The sequence below is a fragment of the Anser anser genome (genome assembly GCF_964211835.1).
Source record: "Anser anser genome assembly, chromosome: 3".
Classification (NCBI taxonomy): domain Eukaryota; kingdom Metazoa; phylum Chordata; class Aves; order Anseriformes; family Anatidae; genus Anser; species Anser anser.
Genome location: NC_139722.1, coordinates 69395301 through 69422301, shown reverse-complemented (window position 1 = coordinate 69422301; position 27001 = coordinate 69395301). Strand labels below are relative to the sequence as shown.

Below are 27001 nucleotides of genomic sequence, written 5' to 3'. Positions count from 1 at the left end.
GCTCTTCCTCCACCACAGGAGTGTCCTTCAAAGGACGATGGTGAGGAGAGGCTAGGAATAGTCACGGGTGCTGGCTGGTGGGTGCCTATGGGGAAGTTCCTCTTCAGAGGCAGTGTTAGATGCTGAGGGATGCTCGGATGTAACCATCCAGTGGCTCTTCTCTCTGGAGCTGCTGGGCATCTCGTCTGAGGAAGGCTTGTCTTCTGCCCGCTCACCCGAACCACCAGGAACAACTCAGACGGCACACAGGGGCCACGACGCACCACAGGCCCAGCTGATGGCCCCGTACACGTGCACAGTGCTATGGGCAGGGGCGCACCAAGAGCCTGAGATCGAGCTTTGCCCTGGTAGCAGGGAGACAGAAACGTGCGCTGTAAAGTGGTCCTCAGAGGCCTTCCCGTGTGGTTTTGTGAGTTGCTGTAGGCCTGGCTCTGCATATATACTGGTATATATTTACCAATATTTCACTGCAGAAAAGATCCCGTAGGCCCACTCTGGAATATATCTGTACCTGCTGCTCTTCCCAGCGCAGAGGCGTGACAAGAGCACCAGATGTAAGACGGGCTGGGCGGCTCTGGGCTCGGAGGCTGCGTGGAGGCCGGAGCGTGTTCAAAATGGCTCCTGCAGCAAGGACTTGAGCGCTCTGCTCTGCGGGGTGCAGCTCCCCTGCTTGAAGCTTGGGGGTAGCCATGACTTTGGGCGGGCTTCACTTCCACCCCCCTGAACCAACTGGCCGCACAACCAGATTTCAATCCCTTCTTATTTTTCCTGAGCTCCCTTAAAACACCAATTTCCTGGAGATGAGGGGGGAAAAAAAGATAAACGATTGAAACTGTTGGGCAGATAAGCGGCTTTAGGACAATGTGATCCTGCTGTGACACACACCTACAGGGAATCTGAGGAGGAGTGGGACTAAGCAGCACGGGAAGGGGTGTTGGTTCTGCCTGCACCATCCACGACAGCAGTTTTGTTCTGCTGAAGGCTCTGGTAGGTTCTCGTACTGGCTAAAGGGAGTTGCTGCAGTGGCTTTGTCACTCAGTGACTTGGTATGGTTTGATTGCTTTAGGGGGAAAAAAAATGGCCATGTGCAGAGATCAGACAATTTGTAGAATGGATTTTTTTAAAGAGAATTATTTTTTATTTTTATTTTTTCCCTGAATGAAGCAGTGTTTTGATGAGCGAGGATTGTTTTAAATTTTCTAAGGGAAATTGTATATGGCTGTTGAGTACCTGATATCTGATTTGAACTACGAACCCCACAGAGGATGGGCGGATTTGAAGCGCGTGGATCCATTTGGCGCATAGTGGTTGGTGTGCTTTAGTGTGTGTCATTTCCCGGGGGATGCTTTTGGACCAGCATATTCCTACATACGTGTTGGTCCTGCTCCTGTGTCAGGTCAGGAGAGAGACTGCTGCGTCGCTTGCTTTGCATGCCCTGTATTCTGGCATGAATTAATACCTGAGGAAAAAAAGAAGAAAAAAAGAAAAAAGAAAAAAACACGGTTTTTTGTTGTTTTTTATCTCTCCCCACCCCGAGGCGGCCTGAGGCACAGGACCCCGCTCGTTTTGCATCGGCTGCAGCCAGGATGCGCCCCCGGCTTCCCGCACAAGGCCCGGCACGGCGGCGGTCGAGCCCTGGGCGCCGCCGGCCTGGGGGTCCCCGGGGGCGGGCAGGAGCCCCCCGGGGGTGCGGGGCAGCGCGGCCGGGCGGGGCGCGGCGCCCCCCGTGGGCGGCGGCTCGATGCCGGTCCCGGTGCGGTCTCGGTGCGGGCGGGGGGCCAGAAGCGCTGAGTCAGCGCCGCGGGGCGGCCGCCGAGGGCCGGGGTCCGGGGGTCGCCCCCGCCCCGAGCGGCCCCGGCGGTGCCCGGGAGAGAGGGGCCGGACCCCGGCGGCGGGGCGGCGGCGGGCAGGGCGCTGCCCCCCCCGGCGCTCCTTATCAGCCCGGCTCGATGCTGCAAGGCGTGTCTGGGGCTCTGCTCATGTGATGGAGCAAGAGGCAGACGGGCGGGGGGACCAGGGGCGGAGGTGATTTTCCTCCCTCTCCTTTTTTTTTTTTCCCTCCCTTTTCCCTCCCTCCCCTCGCTCCCTAAAGGAGTTCGCGGACAGCCGGGCTCCTTCATTCCCGGCTGCGCCGCCGCCGCCCCCCGAGCCCCCTCCCGCCGCTCGGCCCGGCCCGGTCGCGGGGCAGCGCCATGGGCGTCGGCAGCTCCACCGAGCCGGGGGGCGACGGCGCCGCCGGGACCCCCGGCAGCCCCCCACCGCCGGCGGGGGAAGCGGCGGCGGAGACCGCCAAGGTAAGGCAGGGGGCGGCCGGGGACGGGGGGGGCTGGGGTGGGGGGGAGACGGGCGGTGGCAGCTCCCCCGGTGCGGGGAAAGTTTCCTGCGGCCCCTCGGGCACCTGCCGCGGCCGGCGGGGGGGGCTCCGGGCCGGGACTGCGCCACGGGCAGCGCCGCAGTCATAAAACGGGCGGCGGGGGCCGGGGGCGAGGGCGGGGGGCGCCGCTTTTGTGTGTGGCCGCGGGGGCTGCGGGGGGAGCGGGGCCGCGCCCAGCCGGGGGGAGAGGGCAGGGGCTGCGCCAGCAGGGCTGGCTGCGGCGGGACCGGGCGCTCCGCAGCCGCCGCGCTCCGCAGCCTCTTTTTTTTTTTTTTTCCTGTTGTTAATATTTCTTAATTTTTCCTTTTTTTCTCCCCCCCCCGCCGCCCTCCCATCTCTCCCGAGGGTGCGGTGGGAGGCGCGTCGAGGCACAGCCCAGCCCGCCCGCGGGGGCTGCAGCACGGAGCCCTCCCCGCGCTGCCCCAACTTTGTCCCGCTGGCCTCCAGCCCGGGGGGTCCCGACCCTCCCCCGGGCATCTCCGCAGCCCCCCCGGGGCTGGAGGCACGGCCGCGGGCGGTGGCGCTGCCTGCCTCGGGTGCTCCCCGGTGCCGCGGCGCACCGGGGCGGGCGGAGCGGGGGGCAGCCCCTGAAGGGCGGGCTGGGGGCTGGGGGGGGGGCCGGGTACGCGCTATTTTCAACGGAGCCGCCGAAAGAATTGAAAGAAATTCTTTTAAAACATGTCTGGGGGTTAAAAATAGATTATGAATGAACCCATTTATCCTTCTGGAATAGGCGTGTTTAGGGGATTCTGGGACTGAAAGGGAGGTTATGTCCACCGGCGTGTTTACACAGCATCGCCGTGGGGTCAGGCGTTGGTTTGTTAGGGGGGGAATAATGCGACGTTATACCCAGGCTGCTCGGAGTTTGGGTCCCCGGAGCACGGCCACTCAGAAGTTTCTGTAAGCTGGCGTGTGGGTGTTGTTAGAGCTTGAGAACTGGTTATGACTTTGTTTCTTTGACCTTGTGGTTCAGATTTAACTTTCAAGTTGAATTTCCCATAGTTCCTGGCATCCCCTAGACCTCCTTGTGCGTGTTTTGACAGATTTGAAAACCGCATTGAGAATGAACTTTAAATTAACTGAGATTTATTTTATTTTCTTTTTAACTAAATAAGCGTAAGGGATTGGTGTTGGTTAACAAAATATTTAGCAGTTACGCTGGGCGGTTCTAGAATTCAGATGCTGAAATCTAGACGGCAGTGAATTTACAGAGGGCAAGCGTTTGGTTACCGTGATTGTTTTAAAATGAAGATAATGTGACTTTCAAGAAGGGACATAATGTTCATAGCCATGTTTATCCAGTTATGGGAACCAAGACAAAAAAAGAGAACACCGCCGATGCTGTTCTCGACTACAGACTATTATTGTTTTTAATGCTGTGGTTTATATCTTCCGCTCTTTAGGAAACATGCTTTCGAATAATTAAATTTTATTATTTAAGTCGAACTGGTTAAAGGTGGGGAAGTTCTTTTTGCATTTCACTGCTGTTAGAAGTTGTATTACTGCTGCTTTTCTAAAACAACCATTTTTGTCTTCCATTACATTAGATAAAAAGAAAAGGAAGCTTTAATGAACTTTAGCCCTGCTATTTTTTTTTTTGTATCTCACTTAATCTGTTCTTACTCCAGTGAGAGAGCTTCATGTGGATTTGAGACGTAATTTTTCATAGTTAGCCCTTTGAATTTGAAAATCACCAGATCATGCTATGCCCCTGGAGAAATCTATCAATGAGCTAATGTGTTTGCAGAATATGCAATAGGGCCATTTTAAAGGATGGTCATCTTTCTTATGGTTTTCAAATTAAAATGCTCATCACTACCCTCTCTTTTAGAAGAAAAACTCTGAAAACTGGCTTCAGTGTAGTCTAATGTGAGTGAGCCTTGGCAAGTCAATTACAGACGAATTGTCTAGGCAACTGTTCTAATGTGTGATGTAAAATCTCAGCAGTTGTACTTCTTAGTCACTTAAAATTCCTCAAAATATTTAATCAAGTTTCTTTTGTAACAATTGTATTTTGTACAAGATGAAAACCTGTTTGCTTTTTCTTCCAGAAAGACCAAATTTACAGTCTTCAAGTCATGTCGTTATCCCCCTGTGACTCTCTGGCCAGATACCAGTTCCTGAGGTGTCCTAGTTACTGGAAGGGGGGTCCAGAAACTGTGTTTCTCACTACTGCAGCCCGGGAGATGTCAGATGCCCTGTTAAGCACTTGGGCTGCAGTGCTAGAGATGCTTGGGAGCCTTGGGCATGTTGTCTTGGAAGCACTGCAGCTTAAACATAGGCTCTAGGAATTAGGACCTCAGGTGTTCACCCCATCCTTTCACAGGTTGTTGCTGATTTATACATGCAGCAGCTCCAGAGTTTCCAGCCCAGCATGTTATTGGGACTTGAAATTGGTGGTGTGGTTTCTTGTTTTTTGCTTGCTGTAACAGATCCTTATCGTGCGTAGCCACCCTGCTGTGGGAAGCCCCCTCTGCAGGGAACGGGACATAGCTGGAGGTATTAACCCCTCCGCGTGTCTGAACCAAATCCATCCGACCTGTGAATCAACATCTAACGTCCTGCTGAAATCTGTGGGCAGGGTGTGGTCCCACAGAGGCCTGATCTGATCTAGATATTTCCTGACTGTTTCGGCAGCAATACTTCTTCCCATCCCTTTCTTCCTCCCCCATCCCTCTTTCCTGCCTTGCCCCATATGATACAGCCCCACCTCGCGCTGTGCCTGGTGCTCACCTTATGTTTCCATAAGCCAAGCCAACTCACTAATTCTTCAGGCCAGTCTCTATGCTCGGCCAGTTCCCTGATGGATTCATTTGCCTCATACAATGCCCAGGTGATACCTAGAGTCAGGCCAAGGCAAGCACCTGTGGCAGGCAGCCAGGTGTGTGGGGCAGGAGGGGAAATGGAAACATTTCCACACCGGTGGCAGTGAGCTGGTAGACCGTGGCTGAGGTCTCCCTGCCACTCTATCCTGAGTAACACTGAGGACTGAAGCTTGGTCTGAGGAGGAGTTAACAGATTTCAATAATAATAGGGCTAAAAGTAGGAGAAGGATCTCTTTGGAGAGAGCAGACAAACCTCAGCTGTCCCAGGCTAGCAAAAGCTTTTGAGATGTCTGCTGGTATGGGTCCTGTGCTTCTGCCTCCTCTCCAGTATGGGTGCCTGCAGCTTCTCCAGGCTGCTTCTGGCACTCAGCAAGCTCATTCAGCGAGTTAACCCCATAGGAAGCTGTTCAGCTGCTTTGGCAAGACTGGTCTCTGCCAATTTATTGAGGTGCAGCGGGTGGAGGGAGCAGGCCAGACCTGGGTGACACCTCTGGGTGGCAGCGAATGGCTAGATTAGTGCTGTCATCTTCACCTTGTGTGCTCATCTCTGTCCATAGCGGTGATGCCCCTCTCACCCAACCTCCCATTCTGATGCTGAGATCCAAAAGAGAGACTGGGAAGAGGTGCTGGCCTGCTGCCCCTCGGAGCGGGGCCCTCTGGGGCCCTGTGGGGAGGGAACCGACTACAAGCTGCAGGGCCTGTGAGAGGAAAGCTGTGTCATGCTATGAACATCTGAGCCAGAGCAAATGTGATCCACACCGTTTTTGTCTTACTTAGAAGTTCAGGGCACCAGTTGTAATACAGGTACCTTTTTGTGGCCCTGCTGAGAAAGCAGAGAGCTGTGTAGGAACAGCTACCTGCCGCTACGTGGGGAAGCTTTTAAAGGTAGGACGCAGGGGAAGAAGAAGAAAAAAAAAAAGCCTGGCAGAGCAACAAGCTATTCTTGCAGCAAAATAGAGGTTTGGCAAAGATAGCCTTCTGCGGGAATTTTGATGGCTTTAAAACTTTGTGTGGTGAATTCCTGGCTTGCTCCCATGCAAGGGCCCCGGCTCAAGAGCAGTGATCATTCAAACCGTGTTTTCTGGATAATTCCTATTTCTGAGTAGTAACTTGATTACGCTACCTGCCTTGTAATGAGAGCAAGTGTCTGCTAGACAGTAAATATTTGGAACTGTCTCTTCTAAAGAGGTTACCAGCTGAGATGTCAGAATGTCTTATTGTCTGAATGCATGACAAATAACAGCTGTGACAGACTTACATCTGCTGTTTAAACAACTGTGTGCTGGTGACGGGGCTGAGTCAGCCTGCAAATACAAGCAAGTCGTACGTTAGCGATGGTAAAACTCAGCTTAATCAAGTACCAGAGGAAAGTCCCTAAACAGCATCTCTAAGAGCCCTGGTTAAAAAGCACTTGAATTTGAAGTCTTTTGTCTGGATGGTGTGGGTGAGGCTGCAGGGTGCTCCCGGTACAGCGGGGGGCTGATTCCTTCCGAGTCCTCTTCAGACCTGGAAGGAAGACAGTCATGTCGTCTTGTGGTGATGTTTGGAGTTCGGCCCACGCCTGTGGAGTGGCTTGGGAGAAAGCATAAAGGTGCTTAATTGAAAAAATGCACAATGGAAATTGATGCCATGGATCCACTGAAAGTGTGAAATAGCCCTCTAATCATCTAGGAGATAAGAGGGAGGTGGTAGAGGGAGTGTCTGGGCACTTTGAAGGCCAGGGAAGGCAATTAGCTTGTGTTTGATATGACAGAGAAGCTAAAGAGATGCAATGAGGAGCAATGCGGCCTTTGAAAGTCACTCTGGTTGGAAATGCAAGCCATGTGTTTAGTTACTGAAACAAGAGTAACCTGCTTTGTGCTCTGTCCTTCTGACAGCGTTGTAGTGGTGTCCTAGGATTGCTATGCAGAGAGAGCTGAGAGATGAGACTGAGGAAGGAGCTCATGTTGGTTCCAGCTTAGGGTACGGACCTGAATGGCAGTCTGGGAGGAGCACCTCGCAACTTGCAAAAAGATCATGGTGACAGTTTGGGAGTAAAAACCAGGCTTTGTTTTAGCCAAGAGGATTTCAAGGTTTCAAGGTTAGTCATCCATAAGGAGATGTCACAACTAAGACAGAGTTAGGAGAGAAGAAGCTTGATCCAAGGGAATAAAAGGTAAGGAGAAGGCTCTTGACTTTGTCTGCAGGAGACATTACCCAGAAAAAAGATACTGAACCTAAGTATGTTCTTATGTGCCTTGACAGAAGGCCTTATTCCATATCTCCACCTGGAATTTGTAACGTCCCATGAACCTCTAGTCCTTAGCTAATGCAAACCAAGACGAACTGCTGTGAACAAAGAACTAGAATGACCTAAATTTTTTTTTTTAATGTTGCTGTTTGAAGATCTTTTTAATGAGGCAGTGTGTGTAAGGAGCTGACCTCCTGAGCTGACCAACAGTGCTCTAAGCTTCCCAAAGTTTTGAAATCCAACTTCAGAAAAAATACTAGAGACGTTTGCGTTAGTTTGCTCAGTTGTTCAGACAGCTGGATCTGGCTATTTTAGTAATCTCACGTAGAATCAGTGTAGTGGGATTAACAGAATGAGGCAAAATTAACCCTGGTGCATTTGGGCCCGGTATGAGGAATCCTTGGAATGATTTGGGTCTGGTACAAGGAATGTTGGGAATGATGGTGATCCCTGGTGGGGGAAGAAGCTGGGCACTGCTAGCCCCGTGGTGAATAGTGAGTGAGCGTATGAAGCGTGCTCAAACGTACAACAAGCAGTCAGGGGCCTTCTGTTAATCCACATCTCGTGTGGTTCTTTGTTATCTTTCTTTATACGTCTGTGATGGTGTATGCATTTACTAAAGTCTAACGGTTGGGCTCAACACTACCCAACAAATGGAGCAGAAGCCGCTGTAGGCATGGGCAACAAGCGGTATGCGTTTTAGTCTCATTAGCTGTGTACCAGCGCTTGGCTTCCACCTTTGCGGTGGGTATGAGGCAAGTCTTTAAAAATTGCTTGCATGATTTATGGCGGTGGCATGACAGGAGCAGAAGTGTTACATCACTGATGGTCCTTTGTTTTGAGAATGATCAAGCTGAAGGACCAGTGAACTGGATAACCAAGTCTTTTCAGTTTCTCCTGCATTTGAGACAACACGTTCATAAGTTAATTCATAACCCAAGGAGAGAGATATGAGTGAATGCCACAGAAACCTGATAAATACCGATAAATGCACCAAGAGTAATGTCTCATTACCTGTAGATAAACACAGAGCTAAATAATGAGACTCCCAATATTGTTAATTTTTGTCTTTAAGATTTTCACCCATCTCTCTAAACTTTGACTTTATTTGTCTAAGCTTTATAATTATTCTCAATGGAATTAAGAACACAGCTGAATAAATTGGACATAATTGGTCTAAACTGTGGTTCAGATCCCTTCAGAGAAATGAAGCAGTTAATGTGAGTGAAAATTGAAATTAGTTTCTTTCACAAACTAATGCAGTGGGACAGACTGCAATGACCCTCATAAAGAGCCTGAGCAAATTTTCTTTTAAAAAAAAAAAATATGCTGTTGTATCCCTTCATGTTACAAATGCCCCAGCCCCTGAAGGTGCATGTTTTATTCTCCTTTGTATGCATTTTAATTTGTGGAAAAAATACTTTATTGGTTTTGATAATTATTTAAAGCAGAACACTTGATGTGGAAATTTAAATTTGCCTTCCTGTGGCCAAGAATCACATCCAACTCCTGTCCTAGAGATTGGTCTAAAACAGTCACTGTTCCCTGGAAGGGCTGGGCTGTACTGCAGATCTGGTCAAATTTGAAAATACTGAGTTTTTCATATATTTACAGCTTTCTTGATTTTTGAATCGTGTGTCCTGCTTTCTAAACTGAATTTATGGACAGAGTAAATACTGGTTATAATTCTACCAGCTGGTAGTAAAAACAGCTTCTAGTCTTACATCTAGCAATGTTCTTACATTCCCAGTGTGAAGAACAGAAGGAAAGTATCGTAGCATTTACAAATCTAAAGCATAATCTGCTTTAGTCACTGATTCAGTGATTTCTGGATTTTGGTTATATATCTTTGGGTTAATACATAGTCACTGTTTTCCTGAATGCATTGTGATTGTAGAATAAATTCAGGACTGGGGAAATGTTTGCTATGGTAATAATTAATATTTCCTTGTTACACTGAGGGATCAATTTAAGGAGGAGACAAGTGGCACTGCATTGGGGTACCTAGTTCCTTTATGCCACATCATCCTTACAGAGTCCATAGATTGTGTCCATTCATGTAGTTAGGGACTTACACAAATGGTAGATTTTAAGTATATGTCTAAGTACATTTGTCAATATGACTCTAGCTTTAAAATGGTTTGACTGGGGGAAGTTTGAAAAGAAAGGGAAGGAAGTTTTTGAACAAGGTGAGGAGTGCTAAAATATTCAGTGCTGTTGCCTTTCTTGTGAGTTCAAAGAGTTGTTGGTGCTAATTCTGAGGGTGTCACCTCAAAACAACCATCCATGGATGGTTAGCTAAGTGCCATTAGAGCCAGTAAAGCTAAGGTTGTTCCTGTGTTTGCAGGACTAACAGTCTTCTTAAAAGAACGAATGACTAAAATTTATTATATGTATTAAAGGAAAAGTCCTTTAATAAGTTTGTAATGAAGAATCTCAAAGTACTTTAAAAAAAAAAAAAGCCTGTTATTTTCTGTGTCTATTTGTTGTTAGTCTTCGATTGGTTGTTACTATTCAATTAATCCTGTGTGCAATTGCAGAAGAGCGACTCAGATTTTACATCCCTTTGTTCAGTTCTGTGGCATTTTCATTTCTTCTGAGTTCCTGTGTTTTAGATTTATGAAAAGGATGATGTGAGAAGTGGGAGCACAATCTGAGTGTTGAGCCATTGCGTATTTCTTCTATTTAATATCTGGTCTCAGCATGTGAAAACTCTGAAGCCAGATTATTCCATCTGTGGTATTGGCAGTAGAGCAGAGTGGTGTCCTTTTTCGTGAGGTGGATTATGTGGCTGTGAAAGGCAGCTTTGAGGAGTGCAGCAACGCCAGGTGGAAACAATTTGGCTTAATTAAGGGCTTCTGAACTGGAGATCGGGAACCCTAATGCAGACTCCTTTGCCTGTGGAAGTAGGTGCAGCGCTTTCCTCAGATCTGACCTGGCACGTGAATAGGTAGTTGAAGGATAAGAGGGAAAGCCTTTTGCCTGGCACTTCACATGTTGATTTGGAATTCCACTGCAGCAGGCTAATTGCTAATAAAAATAAATAAAGAGGTCTGCCCATTCAGAAGCTTGTTTTAGTGGCTTTTTGGAAGATACTCATCAAGTGTGTCATCTTTCTGATCCCAGTTTGGTGCTTCAAGCGTTTGGATGTTGCATTACATTGGAAAATGGGATGCATCTGTGGTTCCTTCATATAATTAACAGGTCTTCAATGCCAGCATTTTGGGAATACAGCTGAGTAATAAGAAAATGATATGTAATTAAGGTCTGCTGTTCCACCAGAGGAACTTTAAACTTGCACTTCAGGAGCAGAGATGTGAGATGTGGTTAATTAGTTGAAGCAGCTCCTGTTGGAAGGGAATGTGATCAGTTGGAGAGCTAGTCAATTAAACAAATAAAGCGTAAGGAAACTTTTTTTTATGACCACAACACACTTCATACTTCTGGAAGTACATTTTTATTTTAAAAGTATCTCCCTTGTTATATGGCAAGCCTATAGAAATTCTGGAAGTGATTAAAATGTATCAAATGTAGAAGCTGAGAGTTTTTTCCCCTTCTATTGGCACATCTAGGAAAAAAGTTTCAAATGTTATAGTGAGGAGTCCCAAAGTATTGCAAACTTTTTTCCCCGTAAGAATAAGCTCTACGTAATAACTGAGGCCCCAAAACTCTAGTTTTAATCCTAGTTTCATTAAATTTCCTCATGGGATTTGTGTGTACATGTTCGGCTTTCTGTCCCAAATAGTTAATTTTCTTTGCAATTGTACTGTTTATGATCACAAGATAAGCACGTCAGCAGAGGAGCCATACCAAAGGCCAAAATGTAGGCAGGATTCCTGCACATATAGGAGCAATTGTGCCAGACACTTTGAAGAATGAATCTAGCTAATGGAAAGATATTTTTCACGTTATCCTGAAGCTTTCCTTCATGCTAGAAGGAATGCTAGAAATGTATTTTTACACAAGGTTATAGGCCATTGTCTGTAAAACTTTCTTCATCCATGCATCTCATGCAGCAGAAGAGTACAATAAATAGTCCCAGATTATATCGTGTATTTTTTTCCTCACAGAAGTACTTTGATTTATTAAAGTTAATAACCTTGAGAAGGAGTGATGCTGCACAGAAGTAATTACTTCCCCAAATGCTTGCACGTATATAAGTGAAATGAGAACAAACGAACAATGTTCTGTGCAAAAAAGGTTGACCCGGTACTGATGTTACTTCTCTTTCTTCATCTTTCTCCTCTGCTACCATCCTTCATCCAATACTTGGCTGCCCAGGATTTAGATGCGAGTTTACCAGTACCTGTTGTTAATGAAGACAACTTGGAGCTTGATGCCCCACCACAGGAGCCCCAGCAGCCAGGAGACGTCACAACACCTCAGGAGCTGAATGAGCAGCAGCCAGAGGTAGCTTCACCAATCCAGGAACCTCCTGGACAGCAAGCAGAGGCCCTTGTAACAGATGGTAAGTAAAAAAAATCTGGGTTCAACAGACTGATCTTAGAGGTCTGGGTGCTGAGCAGGATGAGAAGTTGAAATGGAACTCAGCTGGCCATCTCATTGTGAATGGAGAGTTTCTCAGCTTATCTGTTGGTTGCTCAAGTGCTTCTTCTAGGGTGTTTTATTGGGATGCCTTTTCTTTATAGAAGATTTTAGACAACAAACGAGTTGGGGCTGGTGCTGTCAGTGGTACAGGATGCTATCCTTTCTGCCTTTGAGGTGCTTCCTTTTCCTTAGTGGGAGCCTGCAGTGCTTCTGCTTGCTTTCTACCAATTGCTCGAGCATTCACCTGAGGGAACAGATCAATTTTCTCTTCCTGTGTTAGGAGTTTATGCTGAATAGGCATATCCCTTCTTTCATAGGGTAGAAATCCTATTATATTCATTAATGATATTAATATTAATCACAGACTGGCTGAGGTTGGCAGGGCCCTCTGGAGGTCACCTGGTCCAACCTCCTGCTTGAGCAGGGCCATCTCGAACAGGGTGCCCAGGAACCATTTGAACTCTCAGGAAGAAGGGACAGGCTGCTAATCCCTTGGCTTGGTTTTGCTTAAAGCTCTCTTTCAAACTGCTTTTAATCAGACTTGCATTTTGACACCCCCAAATCTTTCTCACAGAGGCCCTGCCATCACCAGCCTCTTGCTCCTGCCCCTTCCCGGCCCTGGGTGGCATCGGCTGCAGAGGCCTAGCAGCAGGCCGACCTTCTTGGCGTTGGTAGAGGGGTGCTGTAAAACTGTGACGTGGCATGTTTTGGCTTTCACTGGTTCCCCTTAAAGCTTTCCTCTTGAGAGGATAGGTATGAGAGAGGATACTCAACAAAGTCACAAAGGAGGAGAAAATACCTGATGTTTTGAAGTAGGTTTTGTGTTGGCATTCAGCTTCTGGATCAAGTAATAGAAAAGGTCTTTAAAAGGGCGTGGATTTCAACTTAACAAAGTAATCTTTGTTGAATAACTATGGGTTGTAGCTTTGGTTGTATTGGAATTGTGTTCTTAAGGCATATAAAGAAGAAGAGGTGAGAAGCTCCATTAGATGTAGATGACTATAGGTGACGAAATGCATGATGCTTTATGAATATGGATAGTATTAGGAATTTGTACTTGAATAGATTGCCCCAAAAGGCTTTACTTTCTTTAATCTGTCATGTTGTTGCATGATGTTGCTGTTTATTTGGGATTTATCTCACTGTTGTCAGTGGAACCAAGCCTAGATGGTAGCATAATTTATATGAAAGGGAAAACAATTCCACAGGTTTGATCTTAAAGTATCTTTTTATTTTTTATTAAAAAAAAAAAAAAAACAAACCTTTATGGAGGCAATACAGCATATATTTTCTGGCAGCAGTAGCTGAAAATCACACCATCCAGAAGACAAAAACTGTCTGGTAAAGCACTGAAAAGCTAGTTCTTCAAGTGAAAATGACACTTAGATATCCATCATTGTTCATATCAATCCTCTGGACCTTTCAGTGTCTGGTCCACATGTCCTTTAGGCAGGTGAATAAGGGTGGGGATGGTATCTTTTAAATGCTCCATGAGGAGAATTCTCTCCATCCAAGGAAATAAATCATTGTAGCTCTACAGTTCTTCGTGTTACCCAACCAAAAGTGACCGTCAGTATGCAAAGCAGCAAGTGATTTGCTATGGATAAACAAAAGGGTTTAATATGCTTTTTTGTTTATGAAGACTAAACTACCTAGGGATATTAACGAGCACATATTGAGATATCAGCTTGGTCTGGATGTCTCATGGCTGCTTCAAAACCATTTAAAAAGTTGGGAATGAAGCAGTCTGTTTTAAAAGTGATTATTTCTTACTGCAAAGCTGACGTTTCCTCTCTTAGGGAGGAAAAAAAAAAAGGTGCTTGAATTGAAAGGTATCAAGACAAATACTTCAAAGTATAATTATTTTAATTACCAGCAGTGAAACAATGGAAAGAGAATAGTTAAACTGCATTTCTGCAGCCTGCGAACACTTCCAGAGCCTCGCATGAGGTCTGGTAGCCAGCAATTGGTGCTGGAGCAGACGAGGGGAGGGATCCAGGTCCTTATGGCGCATCACGTGCGCCCAGCCCACCCCCAAGTTGCTTTTTGCTCCCTTAGTTGTGCAGCAAACAGCTGAGGAGGGAATGGTCCACCAAGAGCAGCTGCCAAGTGAGAGAGGCTGTGGAAGCACAGCTTCAATCTGCCTTTCTCATCAGACGGACGAGGCTTCACGCGCTCTCATTGAGGCAAGAGGCTGCTCTGCTGCACGCTCCCCACGCTCAGGCTGCTCCAGACGAATAAATATCAGGAACCTCATACTGTGAGGAGGAAGTTTCTTATTATTAGTGTAATTTAAAAATGCTGGGGACCATAACAATCACGGGTAAGGCAGTGTGGCATTGCTAAAACGTAAGCACATTCCTCTTTTTTTTTCTTTTTTCCCCCCCTTTCTGCTGGTTAGTGCCTGGCTTTGTGTGTGTGACATCTGGTGACTTTGTGCTGCAGCGGTTTTATGACTTGCTGGGGTGGGGCGAGCTGTGGTGTGCATGCTGGAACGCTCCTTGGGCTCTCAGAAGTATTGTTTTACTTTCGATAGATTTCCTGGCGGCATAGTTGGAGTTAAAAGGTCTGCCTTAAATATTTTATCAAAATGAGAACCATTTCACAGTGAAGGCTGCTGAAATTTTAAAACTTCTTGTCACTTCAATTGCATGCTTGAAGTGGCACTTGTAATACAAGACTTTTATAAACTAGAGGACGCTTACTTTTTTTCTGCAGTATTGGACTGTGACATAGGGTCTGAAATTGAGCAGCAACAATCAAGAGTTACAATGCTTTTTATTTCTTGATTAAGAAAAAATAGCATAATGCAGTAAAATATCTTACAGGCTAAATACAGTCAAAAGTAAGGAAATGGAGAAGTAGGCATCATTTAGGTGTTGTAAAAAATACTTGCATGAGAGAAGTTAAGCTGTTATTCTTTTTCATTAATTATAATGAAGCAAAAATCCAGAGGAGATTAACACCATGGCATGGGGGTGGGTGTGTGGATCCCAGTAGGATTCCAGCCTGGGATATCAAAATCTTGATGTTATATACGGAGGACTCTGTGCATCTTGCTTAAGAAAGTAGCGCATGAGCCACTGAAGTGTTTGAGCTAACACCATAAACTAATTGGGCTTTCTGAAAAGATAATACTATTTGCAGGAGTGAAAAGCTAAAAGGAAAAAAAAACACCTCATGCTGCTGCTTTTGCGTAAGCTTTTGTCTTTATCTGGAAACAAAGTGGCACTACAATTTTTGTACTTAAAAAAAACCAAAAGCTTAGTTTTCCGTAAAGGTAACTAATTTGCATCAGAACTTCCCTCAGACTGATGATGTGTCTCTTGTAATTTAGTAAATCTTTTTTTATTGCCTTGTATGAATATTTGTTTGTTTACTTTTATCTTATTTGCTGGCGTTAGTGAACCAGTTCCCTAAATAGTGGGGGCTTATTCATGCAAAGTACTCTAGTGTTACAATGCATACGGACAACAAAGCCTGCAGAAGTCCAGCTCCATTTGGAGCTGACCCTGGGGAGGACTGTACGTGATTTGAATCAGTTAGTAGGGGAGGAGATATCCTACTGCTGTTTACAATAGGGTTTTCATTAAACTCGATGTTTAATGAGCTTATCACATGCTGAGTCTTTTTCCTCAAGGGTTCTGTATTTTTTTATTTCCTTTTATTGTTAGTATTTAAAGGTTAAACTGTTTTTCAAAAGCAATTTCTTCGTAGGGTTGCACAGTTTGATCATCTGAGGTTTTCTTTATTTAATAATTCTTGTGGAAACTTGGATTTTCACTGTAGCACAACTGCTTCTGTAGTACATTTTGCAAGAAGTGCATCTAGCTCATGGTATGCGTTATCATTCTTTGAAGGGACAGACTGCATTTCCTTATTGGTAAGCGGGAGTGTATTAAGCTATCATTTGTCTGATTAGCGTCGCTAAAGCTAAAACTCCTTTGTTTGTGTGTGTCTGTTATCCTTTATGCAGATGCTTTGACAAAGAAAACTTCCAAGCTGTTTCCCATTGTGCATTTTCATTAGTCATTAGGGGCTCTCAAAAATGTCACAACAACTACTAAGCCATGTTGCTTATCCCTTCCTTGCTCTTAGCAGAGCAGCTATTTTTCTCAAATACCCCAGTGCATCTGTCTTAGGTTTAGTGAATACATTCTATTTTAAAAAGCAAAACAAAGTCGCAGAACATGAGATGCGGATGGTATGGATAACCATGAAATTTCATAAATATTTGCAGCGTGCTGGTCTGGTTCACAGGCAGAACAGCTGGACTAGTTTGAGAGCAGTTTATTATTGTGAGTTCGTTTAATGAAGAATCTTTAAATACAGTAACTGTATATCCAAGCCACGGTTAATGACCTTTTTTTTAAAAAAAGAAAACAATTTTGTAGGATCTTAACTACTGTTTTTTGAACTTTAGTGCTGTTGTTCGAAACATCGAACCGAACGAAGAAATATCTTAAAATCTTGAATGAATGAAATTTATAACATCTCACGCTGGAATCTGAGAACTTAGTCTCTAGGTTGGAGCAGACAAGTACAGCTAAAGCATAAACTTCTAAAAATAAAAGGTTTATGAGGAATGTTTTAGCATCGCAGTGGAAATGATCATGCTTTCTTTTGGTTTCTTTCATATGAGGTTGTGTGTGATGTCCTTTTTTGGGGACATTGTTTTTGCTTTCTGAAGGAGTCCTAAGCCATGAAAAATTACAGCTGTTTTGCAACTTTTTCCTTCTTTCTCTTTTTTTAAAAGAGACACAAAAGTATGTGAAAACTTAAGACTTAACTCTTCGGTTGCCTCCCAAGTACCAGAGAATTGAAGACTGAATTTAAGGGGACTTGTTAATGCTTTGACAGAAGAACAGGATTAGAAAGCTCATGAATTGCAATTATGCACTGTGAAATTTGTTATGTGAAATCTTTGTAAATCCTTCTTTTTGTTTAATTTTTCAGAAAGAAACCTTTCCCCACAATTAACACCGTGAGTCAGTCCTTAGAAATAACTGAGCGAATAGAATCAGGAGGGAAGAAGTGTGCGCTATCCATTAGAGAAATATTTATACATAGAAGCAGAAACATAAATATCATGAATAGTAGGGAAAGGAAGCAAGAATCTGAAATATTGTCAAGAAGCAGCAGTTGTACAGATTTTGGTACGTTAAACTGTGTAGTTAAAAGCAACAACACAATCCCCACCTTTGTTAGAAATGTACCACCTGGACATACTCCTGCTTAATTCTGTTACTGCGGGGGGGGTGTGTGTGTGTGTGTGTGCTTTTTTGTTTGATTTACTGAAATTCATCACCTGAAATTTGAGGTCAAAGGAATTGAGGAATAATGTTCGATTCTTGCACACTGTGATGAAAACCCAAAAGCACAGCTTGCTTTTCATTGTTGTTTAGGTATTCAGTTTTGCTAATAATCCCCAATAGATAACTTGTTCCGAATAAACCTGTTTAGGGTAGGTTTTCTGTAGCTGTTGTTTCAAACCACGTATTTTAATTATTGCTTCTCCATTTGTATCAGTTCTTGTCTTCAAACATTTCTACTAATAATTAGAAGAATTGTGCCATTAAGGAAGAATGCATTTAACGAATGAAAGCTTGGTGTTAAGTGTGAAATATCAAGGACACTCGGTTCAAATTCTTCTTTAAATTACATTCTCCTGTATCACTGCCACGTGAGCTTTCGAGCAGTAGGTGTTCTGCACAAGTTGTTTTTGTGGCAAATCCAGGTACGATGGAGGCAAACGATTCTGAAATCACCCCTCGGCTCTGTGGCTTCAGTTTTCCTTCTTGCTTAAGCAAGCCTACCAAGGATATTGTGTATGTGACTACAAGCAGGGTCTGGCCTCGAAGACTTAAACATCGAATAAAAGAAAACAAAACAACAATGTGAAAAAGTCCTCTGGAGTCTCTCAGTGGCCCGTTGGGTTTGAAACACGGGGCGCAGGGTGTGTGTGACATCCATCTGATAGATTTAGAATGCAGGGAATTTATAGAAAAAATCCAGCACAGCACTGCAAATCCTTAGGGGGAGAAGTCAACCAGCTCCAGATGTTGACATGGTTGACTGCGAGCACATGAAGTGCTGCGGATTTAACTCTTGCAGTCAGAGAGCTGCTTTTCCCTCTGGCAGCTACCAGCAGAGGAACACGTTTGCACTTCTGGAGACAGGCGAGATGGTGGGAGCAGTGAAGTCACACTGCCACAGTGGCTCTCAGCCTGCTAAAACAGAAGTGCTATAAATTCATTTCATTTTGAATGTAACGGGTTAGGAATTAGTCTGAGAATATTAATTTTCCAACATCTGATCAGTATACTTCTCATAAAAATGCAAATAAATTCTCACTATGGACTAAGCTACCTAAAGAAATTTGGGGGACGGGGGGTAGGGACCAAGCACTTCTCATTATACAAGGCCTTCAATATCATATGTTTCCTTGGGGATAAGAGAGACCACTTGTAGTGGTTAAAAACACAAATGGCACCTTGATTCGATTTTAAAATATTTGAAAGTTTGACTGGTACGTAAGCAGTTAAAGTGGAATTTCAGCTCTAGTTCTTAGCCACAGTGGATTTAAATAGCGAAGTGGATCAATGTTATGATATGACCTATGATTTTTTTATCATTGCCTCTGGATATAGCTTTATTGCACTGTTTTTCTTTGTGAGCCGATAGCGCGTGCAGCCCTACCCCTGAAGACCTGAAGAAACTGTGTTCATAAGTGTTTTACTAGGCTTTTTTTATTAAAACAAGTATTTTGATGAAGATCTCCCGCGTTTCTTAAAGATACTTTCAAATTCAATAACTTCATTCACAAAGAGCTAGGTGCCCTGCCAAAATACCTGTGGCAGTGACGTGCTGCAGTGTTCTGAACAATACCTTGGGTGAGTAACTTCCAAATGGAGTTACTCATTGTTTGTTTTGCATTCAGCAGTGCCCTGAAATGTTTGAGCACCAGGAATGTCATTAATAAAAAACGTCATTAAAGAATCCAACTGCCACAGAAAGAGCAAGTTCAGCATGTACGGTTGGCTTCTCAGGTCTTCTGTTTACTACGTGCCCGTGGGGTAGAGAAGCACCCTTTGTCACCTTGCAGAAGCATTGCTTGGGCATGCACCACGCTGCAGCTTGTCACCAAGCAGTGGCGGCAGCCCCCTGGCAGCACGCGGGGCAGCTGCCCGGAAGGGCATCACCCCGCTCAGCGCTGAGGAAGGGCGTTGGAAATGGGCTTGGTTGAAAGGGGCTGGTGCAGTGATTTCAATGGGGAAGAGCAGAAGGAAGCAGGTGAAGCAGAGGCTGGGAACAATGGCAGCATGTCACTTGGCAGCTGGCATCCAGGCTCTGTGTTACCTTGTGGGCGCAATACCCGCTGCGTGCGCTATGAGGGAGCGATGCAAAAGTGACGTGTGTAGCATAGCTGCGGCTTTTCTGACTGATATTAAAATATAAAAATTCGCTTTTCTTTAGGTCTTTTTTACCTTTTGCAGTTTCTTTAATAAAGTATTGCAAGGCAGCATGTTTGCTGGACCCGCAAGGGAGATCTACTTGCTGTCAACCTACTTTAACAGTTTTTAAAAGTTTACTCCTGTGCCTCTACACTTCCGTGTCCTCTTTATTCTTCTGATTCCATTTGCCATCTTACTATATACTCACTGGACCTGCAGCTTTTGTAGTAGTTTTTTAGCTCTTTTTGCCTGCAAAGCTTTTAACAGATATCTAGTCCTTGTCCTAGTGTGTTATTCTGTTTGTAAATTAATGCATTCATAAGCAAAAATCATGACTGCTTATCATGAGTATGAAGAGATGCCTTCATAAACTAGTCTTATGCCTTATATCTTACTTCAGAAATAACTCACTCATTCACATTCTGTATCATTCCCCTCTTACAGTAAACCAGTTTACATGTAAACCTCTGAAACTCCTCTTAAACATTAAACTTGTGTTCTAGGAATTAACAAAAACAGAAAGAAATGCAGCCTAAACTGCAACTATAAACTGTTTTTTGAAACTTTTTTTTTTTTTTCCAAAATAGTAAATATGCCTTCTCCAGGACTGCTTGAGAGAGGAGAGGAGAGGAGAGCCCTTACAAAGATGTCTTTAGCTGCTCAGCAGTTGCCCACAGTGATCCATGACTGCCTTTTTACCTCTCCTCTCCTCCCACTGCCTTTCTGCTTCTCCTCTTTCCCGCATAGAGCCATCATTCCTGCCTGGCTCGCAGCCCTGGTTTTTGCTCTACCTTTATCTGAGTCATGTCAGATGGAGACAGAGCGTCCCAGATGTGAGAGGAAGCGTGCTGGCATTAGTGCAGGATTGAGGAGTAACAGGAGGGAGGCTCTATAGACCTTTTTTCCATAGGAGATTGTAAGAGGTTTGGCTTATGAACAAATCTGTATTTAACATTAAATGACAAGTGCTTAATTTCATAGCTGGTTGACCCAGGGAGAAAACAAACATACAAACAAACAAAAAAAACCTTGTAACATAGACAAAGGGAAGAAATATCGCCTTCTCCACACAGGAAAAAAAGAGGAATTAATATGTTGCTGTATTGAAAACAGCAGTATGTACAAGCTTTGTTATCACAGATTTTATATATATATATAAACAAATATATATATGTATATATCTACAGATGTCCCTTTATCTCTCTATATGTGTATCTGTGTATCTCTAAAGATCTAAAGTAAGCCTGTTACTAAATATTTTTAAAATGTGATATGTACCCCAGTGTTTGAAGAAATGCCTCTAACTTTATGAATTTCTACTGAGCCATGATAAGCTTCCTGTTAAATTGCATGGTTTGATGGCGATGACAATGCACTTCTTTCTGGACCTAAGAATAAGCGAACATAGATAGCAAAGTGGTTCCTTGGCTTTATCGTTACGTAGTCTTAGCATGCAACTCCATAATTTTTGATTCATAAGAGTCCAAAAACATTAGGAAAATAAATACATTTTCTTCCTTTGTTAGCTATCTTAAAATGAAAAGTGAGTTCAAATGTGTTGTTGCTGCTTCGAGCTATGCTTAGAACCTTATTTCCCTTCCCTACCCTGCCAATGACTGAAGTGTTCTTACAGTGAGTTTTTTTTGCTTGTGGACTGTACTGATGTTTGCAAGAGGTTTATTACCAAAGGAGTAATAATCCTTGCTTCTTCAAATATATATATATTTCTTCTTACCTGGCTCAGGCACAGATTACTCAATTTGAACATTTCTATCATTGTTTGAAAAGTTCAGGGAGCTAGGGTGTTATCAGAGGTCAGACTTTTAAGAGAATTAGGAGTTAACAATTAAAGTAAGTCATTTTAAACAGCTAGATAAAGAGGGAAAAAAAACGCTTTGCTTATGTCAATTGAGAAGTAACAACCAGTAGGCTGCTGATAGTGAATATAAACATAATTTGCCCTCTACGTAGCTATTAGAAGCCAATGTACTTGTAGATTTAGTTTTACTTGTTGTTTAGTTGTGTTTCAGCCTTACCCTAGGGCATGTTGTGTATACTCTTACAAAGATGCAGTTCTTTCTAAAGAAGTCGTAAGCAAACAGAGGCAGGGAAGCATCTAAACTGGAAGGGACTTCTGGAGCTCAGCTGGTCCAGTCCCTGGCAAAGGAAGGCTCTCTGCAGTTAGATCCAACTTGAAGATGGTTCAAATAAAAACAAGTTCACTTTTGGGAATGCACTGATGCATGTACTTTTGAAAGCTGTCTCCTGTATGCCCTTGGGCATCAAAGTAACACATGTACAACTTAAAGATGAGGGCATTTCCTTCTCCCAAGATGTTGCCACTTAACATTGGATTATTTTTTTTGGTCCAAAATTCTTTCAAAAAAATGTTAAACTTCATTTAGGCTTATTACAATAATTTGTTAATAATTTGTAAGAACACGTTACTTATCTGGGGGTATGTAGAGCTTACAGTTTTGTGCTTTAAAATGGATGTGTGCTGGCTTTTTAACTGCTGTATTTCAGGGGGATTAGTTTATATGCTAGTCTGTGAATTTAGGCAGCTCATGGCTAGAGGGTGTGATAATGCTTAAATTGTCCCAGCAAGACTGAGAGGCTGGCTGCCAGTGTCCTGAAGGAAAAACTCAAACAGTGCTCAAGAAAGCGGCAATGCAAACACAGACGTGTGAGAACTGGAGGGTAGAATTTTACCTGCTTGCGTAGTAACGACTTCGTTATTTTCAGGCAGTGTGGAATTGCTGTGGATGAGGTTTCTGTCTGGCAATTGCGGTGATGTGATGTATGGGAGAATTCCAAGATTCACGATCTTTAAAACAAATGTGTTGTAATGTAACTGTTCTGGGCTTTACAAGTTTTCAGAAAAATAGGGAATTTCCCATGGGCATTTTAACATCTTACCATTCTTTTGGGACAGAGCTGTAAAATGAGCTTTCCTTTTCTTGTTGTAATTTTAAGTCAACATTTCTCCACCGCTCCCACCCCTCTAGGTATCCTTCTACCTGGAAAGGATTCTGAGCTTTACTTCAGAAATAATTGCACATGTTGTTCTTTACATTCTTTGAGTATTGATTGGAGAGAAATTAGTTTTTTGTCTCTTAAGTTTGTGTTAAATTCCAAAAGAAGAAAAATACTGCAAAAGAGAGAGAGAGTTCTAAAGGTGCATTTTCAAATAAACTTTGAAAGGATATATACAATGAAGTGAGAAAGGAAAGGAATTACAGTAATCTTAGATCAGAAAAACTAGTCCTTAAAAATTTTAACGGAGGCACGCAGGTAATGGAACATGTATGTTTAGGAAATCTTGATAAAACTGTAGAAAAATAGCATGTATATGTACCTAAAGGTATAATATAACATTTAATCAAGAAGGAGATTAACTTTTTTTTCAATTTTTTCCCTTTTTTTTTTTTTAAACAGTTGAACAAACAGAACATTCTGGTGTAATTCTGAAGGAAGACACCCAAACTATGGAGACAAGTCCATCTGACTCAAGCACCAAAGATGGTGTAGATGCTGAGAAAGAGGATGCTCATATAGTTAAACAGTTGCCATCTTCGGAAGAAGATGCAGAAGACCTTGAACAAGCATCTGAGACACCATCATATGATCTGGGCTTTAAAAAGGTTTTTAAATTTGTTGGATTCAGATTCACAGTGAAGAAAGAGAAGACAGGAAAATCAGAACCAGTTCAGCTGCTTACTGTAAAAAAGGAAACACAAGTCACTGAGGGAGCTGATGATCAAAAAGAAGTCAGCTCAGAAGAAACAGTGATGCCTGAAGATGCACCCTCTGCAGAAGACAACGCCAAGGATGCACTGAAAAATGAAAAAACGGAAGATGAATCTCCTAAAACACCAGAAGCAAATGAGATTAGTTCTCAGTCATCTGCTTTAGCCAATGATACTGCATCACCATTAAGAAAATTTTTTTCTCAGGGATTGGCTGGATTTAGAAAAAAGAAGAGTTTTAGGAAGCCCAAAGAAGATGAACAACCATCTCCTACAAAAGAAGAAGAGCAAGAAAAAGAGGGGGCAACATTAACAACTGAAACCAGCGAAAAGGAGAAATCTGAGTCTGAGAAGCAAGTTGAAGAGAAGAGTGTGACCGTAGTAACCGTTGAAACACACGAGAAAGAACAAACAGAAGATGGAAAGCAAGAGTCTAAGACTGAAACAGCCATTGGAGTTGATGCAAGTGAGAAGGAAAAGCTACTAGAGCATGATGAGCAGGATGTAGTGACAACTGTTGCTACAAGTGCAAAGGAGGAAAAAGCTGAAGACGATCAAGAAGGTAAATTGGTAGAAGTCACAGAAAATATTGGTGAAACGGAAGAAAAAACTGAAGAAGGAGAGAGAGAAAGTGAAGTGACAGAGAAACCACTAATAACAATCCCTGTAATCACAGACAGGGTGAATGGAGAATTGAAGGCATCCTCGGAAGTCCTACCTGTAGGAGAAAATCTGGAGTCTACAGAGAAGTGTGAAGTAAGTGACAGAACTGAAATATCCTCTGAAGAGAAACTTGAAGCAGGATCTTCATTGGCAACTGAAATCTCTAGTGAAGAGTTTAAAAAGTCTGAAGAAATAGAAGGAAGTAAACCTGTGCCACTGGTGAAAGAAATGCTTGATGAAAAACCAGAGAGAGCAGAATTGAAAATTTCACCCGCAACAGATGTCACTGAAAAGTTAGAGGCACAAGGAGAAGCTCATGATAAAACCACAGAGAAGGCGGCAAGCAAAGGACACGAGACAGAACTGACTCTGGAGGCTGCTAGAGAAAAGTCCTTTTCTACTTCTGAACAGTCATTTGATACCACGGATGATCAACGATCAGTCAAACCCACTGATGAAGGCAAAGTTGGTGTAGTTATGACTGATAGTACCAAACCAGGTGAAATAACCACAGAAATAACTCCTGAAGAAGCAGCAGGAAAGAGGCCTCCAGAGGGTATCACAAATGAAGCTGAACTGCTCTCTTCTCAAGAAAAAAATAAACTGCAAGGCAGTCCTTTAAAGAAACTCTTTACGGGTACTGGATTAAAAAAACTCTCTGGAAAGAAGCATAAAGGCAAAAGAGAAGAATCTAAGTTAGGGGAACAGGGAGAACTAACTCAACAGCTATCAGATTCCCCAGATAGCCCGGAAGAACAAAAGGTGGAGAGTTCTGCTTCTTCTCCTGAGGAGCTGAATGAAATTCCTTCTTTGGAAAAATCCGTAGATGGAATGCAGGTCTCTGAAAATGAAGATGCTGCAGTTTCAGATGTGGAGAGAAAAAGAGAAAGTGTTACTCCGTGGGCATCATTTAAAAAGATGGTGACTCCCAAGAAACGTGTCAGAAGACCTTCTGAAAGTGACAAAGAAGAAGAAATTGATAAGACAAAGAGTGCTGCAGTGTCTGCAACTGAAAATGCAGCTGAAGAAAATCAGGTAGACTTAAAAGAAAATGGGATGGACCAGAAAACAGAGAAAGTCACAGAAGAGCCCAAAAGAAAGGTTGACACCTCTGTGTCTTGGGAAGCCTTTATATGTGTAGGTTCTTCAAAGAAAAGAGCCAGGAAATCATCATCATCTGATGAAGAAGCTGAGCATAAGTTTGGTCAAGATGGCCAAAAAATAGAAGAATCTGGACAGAGCAAAGAAACAGCAACAGATGCAATTCTTACTAGTTCTCAGGAGAGTGATCAAGGACAAGGGAATTCCTCTCCAGAACAAGCTGGAAGCCCATCTGAAGGCGAAGGTATTTCAACATGGGAGTCATTTAAAAGGTTAGTCACTCCAAGAAGGAAATCCAAAACCAGAATGGAAGAGAGAACTGAAGACTCTGTTGTGGGATCTAGCCTGGAACATTCAACATCGGATGGTGAGCCTGGAAAAGATGAATCATGGGTTCCATTTAGAAAACTTATGCCTGGCCGTAGGAAGAAAAAGTCAGATGGAAAGCCAGAACCAACGCATCTTAAACAAGCAAGAGAAGACATGGCAGAAACAACTGAGGAAGATTCAGATATTCCAGCTGTTGTTCCTTTGTCTGAATATGAAGCAGCAGAGCAAGAGAAAATTGAAGCCCAGAAAGTGAAAGATGCTGAAGCAATGAAAAAACAAACCTCAGAGGAAGAAGGAGCAGAAAAATTAGAAGACACCCTAGGAGTTAAGCAACCCAGTGAAGGGCTGGTACATGCAGTCACTGTTACTGTTGTGGAAGGGGAAAGAGCCGTTACCAGTATTGAAGAAAGGTCACCATCGTGGATATCTGCTGCTCTGACAGAGTGCATTGAGCAGGCAGAAGAAGAGGAAGAGAAAGAAACTGAGAAAGCATTTGAATCAGAAGTTGTTGTAGAACAAGCAGTGGTAGTTGCTAAGACAGTGCCAGAGATGAGAAAGGATCTAAGTGATGATACTGCAGCAAGTGAGTTAGAGTTAACCTCAGAGGCAGTGACGGCTCTGGAGGAGACAACTGAAGCTTCCTGTGCTGAGGAAACAGTGGAAGTATCCTTTGCTGAGGAGACAACCGAGATGGTTTCTGCTGTTTCACAGTTGTTAGAAACCCCAGATACTACAGAAGAAGTTACACCAGTACAAGAAGTAGAAGCCACTGAACAAAATTTGAAAGAATTAGAGAAGCAGACGCAAAAAGTTCTTCACGAAGTTGCTGAAAGAGTAAAATCATCAGAAGTAGCACAGCTGGTTAGTGAAAGAACCATGACACCAACTGTAGTTACAAAAGTGCAAGAAATTGAGTCAGAAGTGAAAGATGATGCTAAAGATGGGAAAGTTGCAGGTCAGGAAACAGTTTTGCTTGATCAGTCCTTGAAAAGAGCAGAACACACAGAGGATGATGTCCAGCCAGTGGAAAGTGCAGAGAGCATTCAGGGCAGAGATAAAATTGAAGAGAGAGGACATGAAGGTTCAGAAAGTAGTGAAGTATCTGCTGCAATGAAAGAAAGTACAGAAGGATATGAAAATGTGGATGTATTGAGAGATGAAAGGCAGCGGCAGGCGTGTGAAGAAGTTGTAGAAGACCAAGAAATATCTGAAATGCAGAGGACAGTTGAGGAACCTTCATCACAAGACAGCAAAATAGTCACTCCCGAGGAAGAGCCATTAGCAAAGCAGGAGCCTTCAGAACAAGAGAAACTGCCACTAACAGAGTTAACAGTGGATGAGATGAGAGACGAATGTATTCCAGAAGTCCAGGCTGCAGTAAGTATTACATGAGATAGGAAGGTTGATCTGTCAAAGAAAAATTCAGCAAGTGTTAACTACTATACTTGGTTTAGAGCCAGGTTGTGGCAATAGTCCTGTCAAAGACCTTCCTTGTGCAGCACGAGGCACTTGAAGTTCGTTTTTAGTGAGACAGACACACAGATGTCCAGAAGGAGCAGCCACTGATGCTCATGTGCAGAGTGATGTGGATGCAATGGTTGCAGAAAGGGGGTGGGAGATGGTGTGCATGGATCAGAAGGTGCTGAAAACAATTGCCACTGGGGCTCCTGCACAGCACGCTGTGACTGAAGATATTATATGAAAACACATGATGCAGCTGTGATCCA

General features: G+C 43.6%; 1 protein-coding gene across 3 annotated transcripts in view; it reads left to right on the top strand.

The window, feature by feature from the left end:
- Window positions 1-2048: 2048 nt before the first annotated feature.
- The window catches only part of AKAP12 (A-kinase anchoring protein 12), a 30305-nt gene continuing 5352 nt past the window's right edge, over window positions 2049-27001 (top strand). The window contains exons 1-3 of one of the 3 annotated variants that reach the window (XM_083827779.1): window positions 2049-2294; window positions 11711-11897; window positions 22870-26651. In XM_083827779.1, coding sequence (XP_083683905.1) covers window positions 2193-2294; window positions 11711-11897; window positions 22870-26651 — 4071 coding nt within the window. In that variant the 5' untranslated portion in view covers window positions 2049-2192. Of the gene's footprint in view, window positions 2295-11710; window positions 11898-12390; window positions 14327-22869; window positions 26652-27001 lie in introns of those variants that run through there. The other 2 variants (XM_083827780.1, XM_083827781.1) reach the window with 2 other exon arrangements.